This window comes from Nerophis lumbriciformis, linkage group LG05 (assembly GCF_033978685.3).
Source record: "Nerophis lumbriciformis linkage group LG05, RoL_Nlum_v2.1, whole genome shotgun sequence".
Classification (NCBI taxonomy): domain Eukaryota; kingdom Metazoa; phylum Chordata; class Actinopteri; order Syngnathiformes; family Syngnathidae; genus Nerophis; species Nerophis lumbriciformis.
The window spans coordinates 23,442,606-23,460,161 of NC_084552.2; the positions used below are offsets into that span (position 1 = coordinate 23,442,606).

The 17,556-nt window shown below is 40.8% G+C and overlaps 1 protein-coding gene across 1 annotated transcript in view; it reads left to right on the plus strand.

The window, feature by feature from the left end:
• LOC133606772 (pyruvate carboxylase, mitochondrial-like) overlaps positions 1 to 17,556 on the plus strand; it is an 828,781-nt gene that overhangs the window by 658,933 nt on the left and 152,292 nt on the right. Inside the window, exon 15 of the mRNA XM_061961089.2 lies at positions 6,805 to 7,026. Within this exon, the coding sequence (XP_061817073.1) occupies positions 6,805 to 7,026 (222 nt within the window). The remainder of the gene's footprint in view (positions 1 to 6,804; positions 7,027 to 17,556) is intronic.

A 17,556-nucleotide genomic window follows, 5' to 3' on the forward strand; every position in this document is an offset into this window, starting at 1 on the left:
TATAGGAATTGTCCACCATTCTTCCAAAAGCGCATTGGTGAGGTCACACACTGATGTTGGTCAAGAAGGCCTGGCTCTCAGTCTCCGTATTAATTCATTCCAAAGGTGTTCTATCAGATTCAGGTCAGGACTCTGTGCAGGCCAGTCAAGTTCATCCACACCGGACTCTGTCATCCATGTCTTTATGGACCTTGCTTTGTGCACTGGTGCACAGTCATGTTGGAAGAGGAAGGGGCCTGCTCCAAACTGTTCCCACAAGGTTGGGAGCATGGAATTGTCCAAAATGTTTTGGTATCCTGGAGCATTGAAAGTTCCCTTCACTTGAACTAAGGGGCCAAGCCCTACTACTGAAAAACTATTCCTTTTCCACCAAATTTCACATTGGGCACAATGCAGTCCGAAATGTACCGTTCTCCTGGCAACTTCCAAACTCAGACTGGTCCATCAGATTGCCAGATGGAAAAGCATGATTCATCACTCCAGAGAATGCGTCTCCACTGCTCTAGAGTCCAGTGGCAACGTGCTTTACACCACTGCATCCGGCGCTTTGCATTGTACTTGGTGCTGTATGGTTTAGATGCAGCTACTCGGCCATGGAAAACCCATTCCATGAAGCTCTCTGCGTACTGTACGTGGGCTAATGGGAAGGTCACATGGAGTTTGGAGCTCTGTAGCAACCGACTGTGCAGAAAGTCTTTGCACTATGCGCTTCAGCATCCGCTGACCCCTGTCTGTCAGTTTACGTGGCCTACCACTTGGTGGCTGAGTTGCTGTTGTTCCCAAACTCTTCCATTTTCTTATAATAAAACTGACAGTTGACTTTGGAATATTTAGGAGCGAGGAAATTTCACGACTGGATTTGTTGCACAGGTGGCATCCTATGACAGTTCCACGCTGGAAATCACTGAGCTCCTGAGAACGGCCCATTCTTTCACAAATGTTTGTAGAAACAGTCTCCAAGCCTAAGTGCTTGATTTTATAGTGATTAGGACACCTGATTCTGATCATTTGGATGGGTGGCCAAGTACTTTTGGCAATATATATATAGTTTTTTTTTTATTAAATCAACATAAAAAATACAAGATACACTTACAATTAGTGCACCAACCCAACTCATTCACACAAAAGGGTTGTTTCTTTCTGTTATTAATATTCTGGTTCCTACATTATATATCAATATATATCAATACAGTCTGCAAGGGATACAGTCTGTAAGCACACATGATTGTGCGTGCTGCTGGTCCACTAATAGTACTAACCTTTAACAGTTAATTTTACTCATTTTCATTAATTACTAGTTTCTATGTAACTTTTTTTATATTGTTTTACTTTCTTTTTTATTCAAGAAAATGTTTTTAATGTATTTATCTTATTTTATTTAATACATTTTTTTTAAAAGTACCTTATCTTCACCATACCTGGTTGTCCAAATTAGGCATAATAATGTGTTAATTCCACCACTGTATATATCGGTTGATATCGGTATCGGTAATTAAAGAGTTGGACAATATCAGAATATCGGATATCGGCAAAATGCCATTATCGGACATCCCTAATATATATATATATATGCACACACAGTATAGGTGTAATATGATCAAACTGTTTTGTTCTAGTCAAAAGTCTAGCAGCCGCATTTTAATCACGTGACAGGGGAAGTTGGAGTAGAGCGACTCACAAAGAGTTTATTTTGTCCTTCCAGAGGAGCAGAAGCAAATAAACTCGGTCCTGTCGTCAATAACAGGCGCTGAACGGCAACGCCGACGACCGTTTTGCCCTGATAAACAACTTTATTTTGTGTAGCAAGCAACAAAAGTAACATCATCCCTGGCGAACTGTCACAACAACCACTCCCCTGCTTTCCCAGTATGAGCTGGTATTTGTCACGGGCCCCCATATCGCCATATGGCTAAGATTAAGATTAGTTTATTTCAAAGGGGACAATGCAATTTTATAAAACCACATGGTTAAAAAAGCCAGAATTAGCCAGATGGCTAGTTTTCATCTGTAGTCCCCTGGCTATGATGTAAAAAAGGCAGTAAAATTCCAAAGAAAAAGAGAGAAAAAGAAAAAAAAGCACACAATACATATGTACGATATAATAAAAAAGCTGCCCGGTATATGCCTGTATATTATTCTTTAATTTTGGGCCTCTAGAATGCCCTCAACCATTTGTGTCAGGGAGGTGAAATCAAAGTTAAAGTTAAAGTACCACTGATAGTCTCACACACACACTAGGTGTGGTGAAATTACCCTCTGCATTTGACCCATCCCCTTGTTCCACCCCCCTGGGAGGTGAGGGGAGCAGTGAGCAGCAGCGGTGGCCGCGCTCGGGAATCATTTTGGGTGATTTAACCCCCAATTCCAACCCTTGATGCTGAGTGCCAAGCAGGGAGGTAATGGGTCCCATTTTTATAGTCTTTGGTATGACTCGGCCGGGGTTTGAACTCACGACCAACCGATCTCAGGGCGGACACTCTAACCACAAGGCCACTGAGCAGGTCAATTATGTCGCCGTTTCAAAAGGGTAAAATATGATCCGCCTTTAAAAGTATTTTATTTTGAAAGTAAACCTGGTAATTTATTTTTTTAGAACATTTTAGTATGGGGAACATATTCACCATTAATTAGTTGCTTATTAAAGTGACACAGACTTAATTTACAGTTATTTGGACACTATGGGTAGGTATAAGGGTAAGGGTTAGGGTTACTAATAAGCAATAATTCTGAGGTTATTGAGGGAAGACTGGTTGTATAATAAGGCCATGCAGAATAAGGCATTCATAAGTACTTAATAATGACTAATTAAGAGCCAATATGTTACTAAATTGCATGTTAATAAGCAACTAATTCATGGTGAATATGTGTTCCCCGTACTAAAGTGTTACCTATTATTTGTTTGTGCATGACTTTCTGTCTAACACAAGCAGATTTTAGCTTTTGCAGAAGTACATCTTTGACTCTTTCAACTTGGTACCTCACACATGCTAACTGTTAGCACGCCAACCTTAGCAGTTCAGCTTCGACTCGTGGCGATATTCACACGTAATTCCGGGCGGAATTCTAGTTCTTCTCCCATTTTTGGTTACATACAATAGGGGAATGAGACGACAACACGAGGAAGGTCAGGTTCACAGGTTTATTCAAACCTTTGATGAGTGTGTGGTGCTAGACGATGTGTAGAATTAATAATGTAAACAACCAGTAAACAATAATGTAAACAACCAGGGTTGTTGTAAGTGCGTGTTGGGTGAATCCTTCGTTAGTCCAGAGGGGCGAGGCAAAGTGGTAGTCCGTGGTCGGGGGCAGGAGAGAAGCGACAAGGTCCGTGTCCAAGCAGAGGTCGAGGATTGAGGGAGGCAGTCCAGAATCCAGAGGCAGGTCGAGATACACAACTCGAGCACGGGGAAACCAGAAAGATACTGTGGAGAACACAAAGGATATGAGACGCGGGAAACTAGGAAGACAAAGAGATGGCAAGTACGCGGGAGGGAAGCCAGAGACGGGATGCTTATTCTAAGGAGAAACTACGTTCCGGCATCAGCTCCTTGGTTCTGCTGGTCTTTATGCTGCTTGTTGTGATTTGTACCAGGTTGCGCTGATTGATGATTGTCTGCAGCTTCGCTGTTGCGTGGGCGTGTGGCGCCCAGCGCGAGCAGATGCGTGCTGCCAACAGATGTGCTGGCGGAACTTGCTGCCGATGAAAGGCGGGTTCGAGCATGGGACCCGTTAACTCCCTGCTTGGCACTCAGCATCAAGAGTTGGTTTTGGGGGGGTTAAATCACCAAAATGATTCCCCGAGCGGGGCCACAGCTGCTGCTCACTGCTCCCATCACTGTCAGGTTCAAACACTGATGACATCTATTGAACGAGACAAGAAGCAAAGAAATAAACGGAGACAGAATTAAATTTGGCTCAATTGAGGAGAAACGCGGCGACTGTACTCTCTGTACAGTCTTCCACCACGCTCTGACGAAAACAGGTTTACGTCTCCTTCTTTATTTGGATATTCAATGTTTCCACAACAACATCTGTTTCTACAGGAATGGGGAGTATGTAAACAGCTCTTGTTTTTGGTCACATTGAAAACAAAAGAAAAAGATGCCTCGGGCCTGGGCTAGTCCTGGATTCAGCTTGGGCAGGTCTTCGATGACAATAGATAACCCCTTCCGTCTCCTCGCATCGTACACAGCGGAAATTCCCGAGCCCTTGGCTTGGTGGAACAAAGACAGCTCTCATTTGGTCACTGGGAACTCAGGGAACGGAAAGTTTTTTGATAATTTACAAACAAACCCCGTTTCCATATGAGTTGGGAAATTGTGTTAGATGTAAATATAAACAGAATACAATGATTTGCAAATCATTTTCAACCCATATTCGGTTGAATATGCTACAAAGACAACATATTTGATGTTCAAACTGATAAACATTTTTTTTTGTGCAAATAATCATTAACTTTAGAATTTGATGCCAGCAACACGTGACAAAGAAGTTGGGAAAGGTGGCAATAAATACTGATAAAGTTGAAGAATGCTTATCAAACACTTATTTGGAACATTCCACAGGTGAACAGGCTAATTGGGAACAGGTGGGTGCCATGATTGGGTATAAAAGTATATTCCATGAAATGCTCAGTCATTCACAAACAAGGATGGGGCGAGGGTCACCACTTTGTCAACAAATGCGTGAGCAAATTGTTGAACAGTTTAAGAAAAACCTTTCTCAACCAGCTATTGCAAGGAATTTAGGGATTTCACCATCTACGGTCCGTAATGTCATCAAAGGGTTCAGCCAATCTGGAGAAATCACTGCACGTAAGCAGCTAAGCCCGTGACCTTCGGTCCATCAGGCTGTACTGCATCAACAAGCGACATCAGTGTGTAAAGGATATCACCACATGGGCTCAGGAACACTTCAGAAACCCACTGTCAGTAACTACAGTTGGTCGCTACATCTGTAAGTGCAAGTTAAAACTCTCCGATGCAAGGCGAAAACCATTTATCAACAACACCCAGGGGGCCTGAGCTCATCTAAGATGGACTGATACAAAGTGGAAAAGTGTTCTGTGGTCTGACGAGTCCACATTTCAAATTGTTTTTGGAAACTGTGGACGTTGTGTCCTCCGGACCAAAGAGGAAAAGAACCATCCGGATTGTTATAGGCGCAAAGTTGAAAAGCCAGCATCTGTGATGGAATGGGGGTGTATTAGTGTCCAAGACATGGGTAACTTACACATCTGTGAAGGTGCCATTAATGCTGAAAGGTACATACAGGTTTTGGAGCAACATATGTTGCCATCCAAGCAACGTTACCATGGACGCCCCTGCTTATTTCAGCAAGACAATGCCAAGCCACGTGTTACATCAACGTGGCGTTATAGTAAAAGAGCGCGGGTACTAGACTGGCCTGCCTGTAGTCCAGACCTGTCTCCCATTGAAAACGTGTGGCGCATTATGAAGCCTAAAATACCACAACGGAGACCCCCGGACTGTTGAACAACTTAAGCTGTACATCAAGCAAGAAGGGGAAAGAATTCCACCTGAGAAGCTTAAAAAATGTGTGTCCTCAGTTCCCAAACGTTTACTGAGTATTGTTAAAAGGAAAGGCCATGTAACACAGTGGTGAACATGCCCTTTCCCAACTACTTTGAAATTCTAAGTTAATTATTATTTGCAAAAAAAAAAAAGTTTTTATGAGTTTGACATCGATTATCTTGTCTTTGTAGTGCATTCAATTGAATATGGGTTGAAAATGATTTGCAAATCATTGTATTCCGTTTATGTTTACATCTAACACAATTTCCCAACTCATATGGAAACGGGGTTTGTACAATTTTTCTGACACTCACCTCCCAGGTGGGTGGAACAAGGGAATGGGTCAAATGCAGCGGGTGATTTCACCACACCTAGTGCGTACTTGAGCTTTTTTTATTCCGTCGTTTTTGAGAACGACTTTGTCGCGGCGTCCGGCAAACGTGGGAGCTCCGCTTATATTCAGCGCTAAAATGCGGAACGTCAACGGCATGGGTGGGTGACGTTTCGCAGACACGTAGACTTGAATAAAAATGAAAACTCGGTGTTCGGGCTGTTCTCCACTAAGTATCTCCTTGCTGGAGGTAATAAACAGGCAAATGACATGTTCTTAGTCCATTATTAGAATGCAACTAACATAGTTGCCTTTCTGTGCACAACACAAATGGATTTATAATGTGTGCTCTGGAGCCATTTCAAAGCTGTAAATGACATTTTATCGCCCGTTGTATTATTTATGCATAAGCCCACCATTATGCTCTCGTGCCTTGTAAATACACACCAATTTGGGTGTGGGCACATAATCACTCGTCTGATTCATTTTTGATAAGTTTAAAGTGTCATTCTTAGTCGCGTGTAATCTCCTGCAGCTCATTACCACTGGAGCATATTTAATCAGGGAGGAGGTGCACAAAGTAAAAGATGGAGTGCAAGCGAAGCAAAAAAATGAAGAAAAGAGACCAAATGGGGTGTGTACAGAAGAAACCACGGGTTTGAGATGGAGGACATTCCTGCAGGCAGACAGTAGCTCATTAACTGAACTAATTGATTGATGGATATCCACACCGCAGCTGAGATTGATTCCGTTCGGCTTTCGATATTTCCAAGCGTGTGCTTGTGTTCATGTTTAATTGCCCGGCGAAGGCTCCTGGTGGTGGTGACATGACGCTCCAATGTGTTGAGTGGGAGGAAATGTTGATGCAGAGACGCTTTTGTTGTTGTATAATCACACATCTCGCGAACAAGCTACGAAACATCTGTGTGTTATCCCTAGGAGATCCTCCGGTGGGATTCCGTGACGTCCTGCTGCGTGATGGTCCCGAGGGCTTGGCCAAGGCCGTGCGCGCTCACCAAGGCCTCCTGCTGATGGACACCACCTTCAGAGATGCCCACCAGTCCATCCTGGCCACCAGGGTGCGCACCCACGACTTGAAGCAAATATCGCCCTTTGTCAGCCACAACCTCAGCAACCTGTTCAGCCTGGAGAACTGGGGAGGTATGGATACACAACATATGCATGATAACCCCTTTGGAAGCATTTGACCGAGCGTACGTGGAAAATCACAATAAATGTCTTACGTAACACAGGCATGTGATTTTTCCGTCTAAAGTCGGAATTCCGTCTTTTTTAATCTCGGGGGAAAAAAAATAATTATCTCCCGTTTTTCCGGTTTTTTTTCCGACCCTAAATCAAGATTCGAGACGTAGTTTATATTACGCCGTAGTTGATTGGTCGATATGTTCCTTGTGACCAATCAGGACATCTGTTATGAATGATGACGTTAATAACGTCATCATTCATAATGGTTATTACCGCCATTTTCCATATGTAAACGATGTCGGTTCTCGAGAGAAAGGACGCTTTACGAGTAAAAGAAATTGATAAATATGTCAAAAATAAGATTCGATGGGACTGGATGGAAAGGGAAATCACTGATACTGTTGGGAAGAAGTTACGACTTTGTTCGGTGATTTTATTTGGAAAATCGATCGTCCCGGAAAGGTTTTGTGCACGTGGTGTCATGATAATATTGACTATGGATCACGAGGTTTCAAGGCTTTGGAAGTATGATCTAGAGCAGATGGAAGTGGAGAGAGAGTCCAAGAGGCAGAAGTTGGCAGTGAAATCCAAAAAAGAAGCTACAAAAGCAGAGACCAAAAGGAAAATGCAGGCTGCTCAGTTTGCAAGGAATGCTCATGTTAGGGCTCTCCGAGAAAGCTAATGTGTGAAGTGAACTGAAGTAATGTGGTAATGCTGTAAATAAAATGTAGATAATAACACTGATCAATGTGACACCTGTGGATGTGAAATGAACACAAGATGTAAATATTAGTGACTAAATACTGTTGGGACTGAACCATATACAGTGATTCATTAGGATAATTGGGTTATGTATGTTCTATTAATGATGTTTTCATGTCTTTAAACACTAAAATATTTTCTTCAAATGGTGCTGTCTTTGTTAATTTTAGCATGTTAAATTGGTGAAAAACCAGGAGCTTCCTGGGCCTTTGTCCCCCAGACCCCCGGAAATTTTTTCAGTCTTTTTCATTGTGGTCAAATCACATGCCTGGTAACATGATGACTCGTGTCGAAAGTACAGACTTCAAACTGCAGGGGAGTCTTTAGATCAGGGGTGTCAAACTCATTTTAGATCTGGGGTGTCACATGGAGAAAAATCTACTCCCAAGTGGGCCGGACTGGTACAAATCACGGCACAATAACTTAAAAATAAAGACAACTTCGGATTGTTTTCTTTGTTTAAAAATAGAACAATCACATTCTGATATTGTACAAATCAAAATGATGTTGGTGTTTTTTTTATGATTACCTGTTGTGGTTAAAGGCCTACTGAAATGCGATTTTCTTATTTAAACGGGGATAGCAGGTCCATTCTGTGTGTCATACTTGATCATTTCGCGATATTGCCATATTTTTGCTGAAAGGATTTAGTAGAGAACATCGACAATAAAGTTCGCAACTTTTGGTCGCTGATAAAAAAAACCTTGCCTGTACCGGAAGTAGCAGACGATATGCGCGTGATGTCACAGGTTGTGGAGCTCCTCACATCTGCACATTGTTTACAATCATGGCCACCAGCAGCGAGAGCGATTCGGACCGAGAAAGTGACGATTTCCCCATTAATTTGAGCGAGGATGAAAGATTTGTGGATGAGGAAAGTGAGAGTGAAGGACTAGAGGGCAGTGGGAGCGATTCAGATAGGGAAGATGCTGTGAGAGGCGGGTGGGACCTGATATTCAGCTGGGAATGACTAAAACAGTAAATAAACACAAGACATATATATACTCTATTAGCCACAACACAACCAGGCTTATATTTAATATGCCACAAATTAATCCCGCATAACAAACACCTCTCCCCTCCCGTCCATATAACCCGCCAATACAACTCAAACACCTGCACAACACACTTAATCCCACAGCCCAAAGTACCGTTCACCTCCCCAAAGTTCATACAGCACATATATTTCCCCAAAGTCCCCAAAGTTACGTACGTGACATGCACATAGCGGCACGCACGTACGGGCAAGCGATCAAATGTTTGGAAGCCGCAGCTGCATGCGTACTCACGGTACCGCGTCTGCGCATCCAACTCAAAGTCCTTCTGGTAAGAGTCTCTGTTGTCCCAGTTCTCCACAGGCCAATGGTATAGCTTGACTGTCATCTTCCGGGAATGTAAACAATGAAACACCGGTTGTGTTATCCGGCACAACAGTCAAGGGGTGCATTCTACGGCGGGGGTGCGTTATCCGGCACAACACCTGCCACAATACACCGCTTCCCACCTACAGCTTTCTTCTTTGCTGTCTCCATTGTTCATTGAACACATTGCAAAAGATTCACCAACACAGATGTCCAGAATACTGTGGAATTTTGCGATGAAAACATACGACTTAATAGCTGGCCACCATGCTGTCCCAAAATGTCCTCTACAATCCGTGACGTCACGCGCAGGCGTCATCATACCGAGACGTTCTCAGCAGGATATTTCGCGCAAAATTTAAAATTGCACTTTAGTAAGCTAACCTGGCCGTATTGGCATGTGTTGCAATGTTAAGATTTCATCATTGATGTATAAACTATCAGACTGCGTGGTCGGTAGTAGTGGGTTTCAGTAGGCCTTTAATAGTAAGTATATATACTTTATTTGTCGTTATTTATATTTTCTGATTAAATTATGTGATAATGTTGGTGTTAATTTTTTATCCATCAAGATATAAATAAATGATATCAAAATCAAATTACAGTATGTAATTTATGTAGTTTGATCATTTTCCTCGACTGATGTACCAACATCACATGGTTTATTTTGTACATATGTAGCATCATCTCCAAAGATGCAAATAATTGCTATTGCGACATCCGGTGGACACATTTAGAACAGCTGTTTCTTTCATTCAAAAATTTCTGGTTAATTTTTTTTCTTAGCAAACTCATCCGCACGCGGGCCTGATACGGCCCTCGGGCCATACGTTTGACACCCCCTGCTTTAGATGGTGAAAATTCAGGTGAAACGAGATTCATCATCAATACCGTATTTTTCGGACTATATGTCGCAGTTTTTTTCATAGTTTGGCCGGGGGTGTGACTTATACTCAGGAGCGACTTATGTGTGAAATTATTAACACATTACCGTAAAATATCAAATAATATTATTTAGCTCATTCACGTAAGAGACTAGACGTATAAGATTTCATGGGATTTAGCGATTAGGAGTGACAGATTGTTTGGTAAACGTATAGCATGTTCTATATGTTATAGTTATTTGAATGACTCTTACCATAATATGTTACGTTAACATACCAGGCACGTTCTCAGTTGGTTATTTATGCCTCATATAACGTACACTTATTCAGCCTGTTGTTCACTATTTTTTATTTATTTTAAATTGCCTTTCAAATGTTTATTCTTGTTGTTGGGTTTTATCAAATACATTTCCCCAAAAAATGCGACTTATACTCCAGTGCGACTTATATATGTTTTTTTTCTTCTTTATTATGCATTTTCAGCAGGTGCGATTTATACTCAGGTGCGACTTATACTCCGAAAAATACGGTAATGTCGGGCATATTTTCTGATTGTGTCCTCGCGTTATTTCTCATTTGTAAGCCCTTTCAGCGGCCACGTTCATAGCGGAAAATTAAGAGGGAAATAAACATGACGCCGCCTTCTAATGGTGGAAATTAGCTCGTCATCAGTCAACGTATGAGCAGCCACTTGGTTGCTGAGGGAGAGAGTGAGAAATGTGAGCCAACAATGCCATCAAGTGGCCATTTGACATACGCAATTAGAAGGATTCATGACACATCTTTCACACTAAGAAAATTTACATTTCATATTTTTAGAGCTGCTGTAGATTGATAGATTAATTACAAGGGTAGGTGTGCAAAAAGGAAGAAAAAAGATCCTAAAATGACATAATAAGTTTAAAGATTCACCCATGCCCGCCACGGTACTGTGTAGGGTTGTGATGGTTTTTCGGTATTAGTATAGTACCGCGATACTAATGAATCATATTTGGTACTATACCCGCGCCCCTGTCGTCGTCACGTCGTGTCATTGCTGGTTTATGAGCAGAGGAGCATGTTCGGCAGCACACAATCACAGAGTACTTACGAACAGACACAGTGTGTAGACATAAAAGTGAGAACGGACGCATTTTGGCTTAAAAACTAAAGATAAAGGTGAAGTTATAACACTGAAACGCCCTCAGGAAGAGGTGCTTTAAGACATGGCTAGCTAGCTAGCTAGCGGCTAACATACAGCCCCTGGTCTCCATGGCGACAAAGTAAGTTTCTTACAAGTATAATCCCTGCAGGACGAGGAATAGCTAAACATGCTTCACTACACACCGTAGCTCACCGGCGTCAAAATGTAAACAAATGCCATTGGTGGATCTATACCTAACATCCACTGTAATGATACTAAGTACAGTAGCGTATCTAGTCGATACTACTATGATTACGTCGATATTTTTTGGCATCACAACATCTTATTTCATTTTTTTTAAATTTATATTATATTTATAAACTCAGGAAATATGTCCCTGGACACATGAGGACTTTGAATATGACCAATGTATGATCCTGCAACGACTTGGTATCGGATTGATACCCACATTTTTTGGTATCATCCAAAACTAACTAACTAACTAACTAATAAGTGATTATTACATTTTAACTGAAGTGGAGATTGAACATGTTAAAAGAGAGAGTAAGTAAATGTACAAGTAGATTAATAATTCATTTTCTACCGCTTGTCTTTAATAATTTTGACAAAATAATAGAATGGAAAATGACACAATATGTTACTGCATACGTCAGCAGACTAATTAGGAGCCTTTGTTTGCTTACTTACTACTAAAAGACAAGTTGTCTAGTATGTTCACTATTTTATTTAAGCACAAACTTGCAATAAGAAACATATGTTTAATGTACCATAAGATTTTATGTTAAAAGAAAGCCAATAATGCAATTTTTTTGTGGTCCCCTTTATTTAGAAAAGTACCGAAAAGTATTGGAATAATTTTGGTACCGGTACCAAAATATTGGTATCGGGACAACACTAGTACTGTGCTTTTTCCTTAATTGTTCCTCGTTTTTTTGCATTGAACAAAGAGAGCACAGTCTACCAAATTAAGTTTCTTGTGTGTTCAACACACTTGGCCAATAAAGCCGATTCTGATGATAGGCAGGCGCTGTTTGAAAAAAACAAGCAAAATTAAAATACAAAAACAAGATAAGATAAAACAGTTCCACTTTTATAAAGTCATGGTTGGAGGGCGATCACATTCGAAAGATCTGTGATTGTCATGAACCGCCCTCTTTCTGGTTCAAGTTGTCCAAGATACGCCCCACCTATGCTCACGCACAGGGAACAAGGACAACGCCACCTCGCAAGGACGGAGTTTGGAGTGATTTATGTTCTTGCTCACCTGTTAGCAGCAGCACGGCCACCGTTGCATCGGGTTTTTAATCCTTTCATTCACAAAGATCTCTCTTGTTGGGGATCGACAACCATATACAATGCCAATTTCATTTGGCATTGTTTATGTTAAGTTGACATGCTATTAGTAACCACTATTAGTAACATATGCTACCTAGAATATATACCTAGATTATATATTCTAATATATAATATTAGAATATAACTTTTTTTTGTTTTATCAAACATGAGAGCATGACGGTGGCTACTTCAATCCAATCCAATCCACTTTATTTAAATAGCACATTTAAACAACAAAATGTTTCCAAAGTGCTGCACAACAATATTAAACACAATTAAAAACAATATAAAATAAATATGATTAAAAACGATTTTAAAGGGTAAAACCAATTAAAACAATGAATAGAAATAAAAATTTTAAAAACACAGAGGACAACAGAGGACCACACAACTCACGTAGTGTTAAAAGCCAGAGAATAAAAGTGGGTCTTAAGACGAGACTTAAAACACTCCACTGTGGGAGCAGTTCGAACATGGAAGGGCAGAGTGTTCCAGAATTTAGGGCCGACCACAGAGAAGGCCCTGGTTTTAAGTCTCGTCTTGGGCACCACGAGCTGGAGCTGGCTCTCGGACCTCAGAGCGCGCGCACTAGTGTAAATTTGGATGAGGTCCGAGATATAATGAGGTGCCAGTGCATGTAAAGCTTTAGAAACAAACAGCAAGGTTTTAAAATCAATTCTAAAATGAACAGGGAGCCAGTGCAAACTCTCAAGGATTGGGGTTATATGCTGGCGTCTCCTGGCCCCTGTTAAAAGTTGTGCTGCCGCGTTCTGGACTAACTGCAACCGGGAGAGAGCTTTTTGGCTAATGCCAGCATAAAGTGCACTGCAGTAGTCCAGGCGACTTGAAATAAAAGCATGCACGACTTGTTCAAAAAGGTTAAAAGATAAAAACTAAAAGACGAAGATGATAAAAACACGATTTTAAAACGCCATTGACTTGTTTGTCAAGTTTAAAATCGCTGTCTATAGTGACGCCAAGGCTGGTGACTTTGGGACGCACATAATTATTTACTATATTTAGTTAGGGGTAGAAGACAAACAATAAATAACATGTTAAAAAATTAAAGCTGGAAGCAGCGATGGACGGGACCGACTTTGAGGGCTCATAAAATCCAAACCGGAGCAGTAATTAAAACTCAAACTTCCTGTTGATTTTTGCTGAAAGATGTTAGTGTATGAAATGTAGGTCTAAGTGAGACCTACATAGAGGTTTTTGTTTCATGTCTCTACGACATTCCTACTGGGAGTTACAGGCAGTTTTGTCTGTATTTTCTTCCTAGGGGGCGCTAGAGCGCAATTTTGTTTTTTTGATTAGATCGCAATTTTCGCCAGTCCTAACGTGTGTCCAATTTGGTGAATTTTGAAGCATGTTAAGGGGGTCGAATTACAGCTCAAAGAGGCGGCGGTATAATAATAAAACGCTCAATAGGGTCCTCTGTCCCAAAGGGACTCGGTCCCTAAATAAGTACGTAAACAGCAGTATTAACAGCAGTGCAACAGTGAAAAACAGTGTAAGCTACTGGGTCAGAGTGAATATGGGTAAAAACCGAAAATCCCTCCCCTGATGGCAGCAGGTTGAACAAGTGCTGACAAGGGTGACAGGATTTTCTTTGTTCTGCCGAGGCAGCAAGAGAGAGGAGCAGTGTCTTCTAGGGAGGGCAGAGGGCGGCCGATAATCTTCTCCTCAGTCCTGGTCACCCTCTGCAGGGCCTTCCTGTCTGCAGCAGAGCGGGCAGCAAACCACACCGTTATGCATTACATCAGCAAAACATACCTGCAGTTTCTCCTCAAGTTGGTTCCTCTGCAGCACAAAAGAATAAACTCGAGCCGGATAAATATAGCGCCATTAAGGTGAGGTAAAAACAACACTGGACTCAAAAGGGTTTGGATACAGGAATATACTGGGAAGGAAAATACACTTAATGGGAAGAAGTGTTTATCAGTAATAATGAAATCGATGTTCTGCACCACATTAAATTGAAATGTTTCATCTGATATTTGCAAATGTCCAGCAATAACCATGCTATTTTATGTAATAGAATATTCAAATACGCATGTACATCCTCCGGAGATTTGGAATGAATTTGTCATTATTGTTGTAAAACTAAAAAAAACCCCGCAGAAAACACAGACATTCCCTTATGACAACTTCTTTTTGCAGCATTTACATAATGTATGCATGTGAGTGTACTGTATTCTTGGTTTGTGTGTTTGGTTGCAAATGTTTTTACGAAGACGACATATTTTCTAAAATGTGACAGAAATGGCTCTTTAGTTTCAAATTAACACACTGCAAACAAGAGCTGACAAAATATAAGATCAAAAGACCAGATTTTTGGAAAAAAATACTTGAAACTAGTAAAATTATCCGTCCATGCAGCTAGTTAATTTTACTTGATAAGACATCCTAAGTTAAGATTTGTAAATCTAGTGTTGAGCTGAACTTTTAAGATAGAAATAAGTATTTTATTCTGAAAACAAGCATTATTCCACTTTCAATTCTTGCATTAAACATGCCCAGGATGTTGCAGAATCTTTAAACAAGATTTTTTATGTGGGGAAAAAACTAAATATTGTATTTGAATAGTTTCTTCCTAATTTTTAACATTTTTTAACTAGAGTAGACAAAATAAAAATTATGTGTTCCAAGTTGGCACATTGTGTAAATCGTAAATAAAAACAGAATACAATGATTTGCAAATCCTTTTCAACTTATATTCAGTTGAATAGACTGCAAAGACAAGATATTTAATGTTCGACCTGGAAAACGTTTTTTTTTGCAAATATTAGAGCATTTGGAATTTGATGCCTGCAACATGTTTCAAAAAAGCTGGCACAAGTGGCAAAAAAGACTGAGAAAGTTGAGGAATGCTCATCAAACACTTATTTGGAACATCCCACAGGTGAACAGGCTAAATGGGAACAGTTTAAAAACAACATTTCAACGAGCTATTGCAAGGAATTTAAGGATTTTACCATCTACGGTCCGTAATATCACCATAAGGTTCAGAGAATCTGGAGAAATCTCTGCAAGGCCGAAAACCAACATTGAATGCCTGTGACCTTCGATCCCTCAGGTGGTACTGCATCATAAACATCAGTTTGTAAAGGATATCACCACATGGGCTCAGGAATACTTCAGAAAACGACTGTCAGTAACTAAAGTTTGTCGCTACATCTGTAAGTGCAAGTTGAAACTCTACTATGCAAAGTGAAAGCCATTTATCAACAACACCCAGAAACGCCGCCAGCTTTCCTGGGCCCGAGCTCATCTAAGATGGACTGATGCAAAGTGGAAAAGCGTTCAGTAGTCTGAAGAGTCCACATTTCAAATTGTTTTTGGAAACTGTGGACGTTGTGTACTCCAGAACAAAGAGGGAAAATAACCATCCATTGTTATAGGCGCAAAGTTGAAAAGCCAGCATCTGTGATGGTATGGGGGTGTATTAGTGCCCAAGACATAGGTAACTTACACATCTGTGAAGGCACCATTAATGCTGAAAGGTGCATACAGGTTTTGGAGCAACATTGGCAACACTAAATGGTCCCTAGTGTGTGAATTTGAACGTGAATGTTGTCTATCTGTGTTGGCCCTGTGATGAAGTGGCGACTTGTCCAGGGTGTACCCCGCCGAATGCAGCTGAGATAGTCTCCAGCACCCCCCGCGACTCCAATAGGGACAAGTGGTAGAAAATGGATGGAAGGGATATGTTGCCATCCAAGCAACGTTATCATGGACGCCCCTGCTTATTTCATCAAGACAGTGCCATGCCACGTGTTACAACAGCGTGGCTTCATAGTAAAACAGTGAAGGTACTAGACTGGCCTGCATGTAGTCCAGACCTGTCTCCCATTGAAGATGTGTGGCGCATTATGAAGCCTAAAATACCACAACAGAGACCCCGGACTGTTGAACAACTTAAGCTGTACATCAAGCAAGAATGGGAAAGAATTCCACCTGAGAAGCTTAAAAAATGTGTCTCCTCAGTTCCCAAACGTTTACTGAGTGTTGTTAAAAGGAAAGGCAATGTAACACAGTAATAAAAATGCCCCAGTGCCAACTTTTTTGCAATGTGTTGCTGCCATTAAATTCTAAGTTAATGATTATTTGCAAAAAAAAAATTAAGTTTCTCAGTTCGAACATGAAGTATCTTGTCTTTGCAGTCTATTCAATAGAATATAAGTTGAAAAGGATTTGCAAATTATTGTATTCTGTTTTTATTTACAAATTACACAATGTGCCAACTTCACTGGTTTTGGGTTTTGTACTTTCAATGACTAAAATTAAGTAAAATGCTCTTAAAACTAGGGACATTTCTAGAACATTTTTTAAAAATCTTGGTAAGTGGCTAATGCGATAAATTCAAGTGCACCATTTAAAAAAAGTCTGTTTGCGGAGCATTCTACTAAACCCTTTGTAACATGCGTTGTATTTCACTGCAGATAGCTTTTATGGATTTGTTTTGTGGGGGTTCGTCCAAAAAAATGGAAAGCAGGTCATTGTGATTCTTGTAACGAAAAGATGTTGAGATTTGCATGAACATTTGCATGATGTGCTTTGAGTTGATAAATCAGAGGGCCTATTGCTGTGCTTTTTACATACCTACCTTTATAGGTATATATTCATGCATTCATACATTCACATTCATGTCAATCAATGGAGAGTTGAGCATGTGACGAATGGCCATTGTTACCCTGACATATTGTCTCGCTATGCTGAGGTCTCAGATAGGGAATATTGCTATCACATGTTTCAGCTGCTTAGAGGCAGAATGAATCATTGAGCAGATTAAGCCATGAAAGCCCTTTGAGGATTAGTCCCTTCCTGATATAGCATTCCTCACCAAGCCGTGGAGGATACAGTACATTTCAATTGGGTCACATAACGTATGTCTACGCTTTTGCCGTGACGCTCCGCAACGTTTATCTGTGCAGCTCCGAGGCTGGCTACATTCAAACATCATCACTTCCAACATAGTGTTATCAGTTATCGCCGG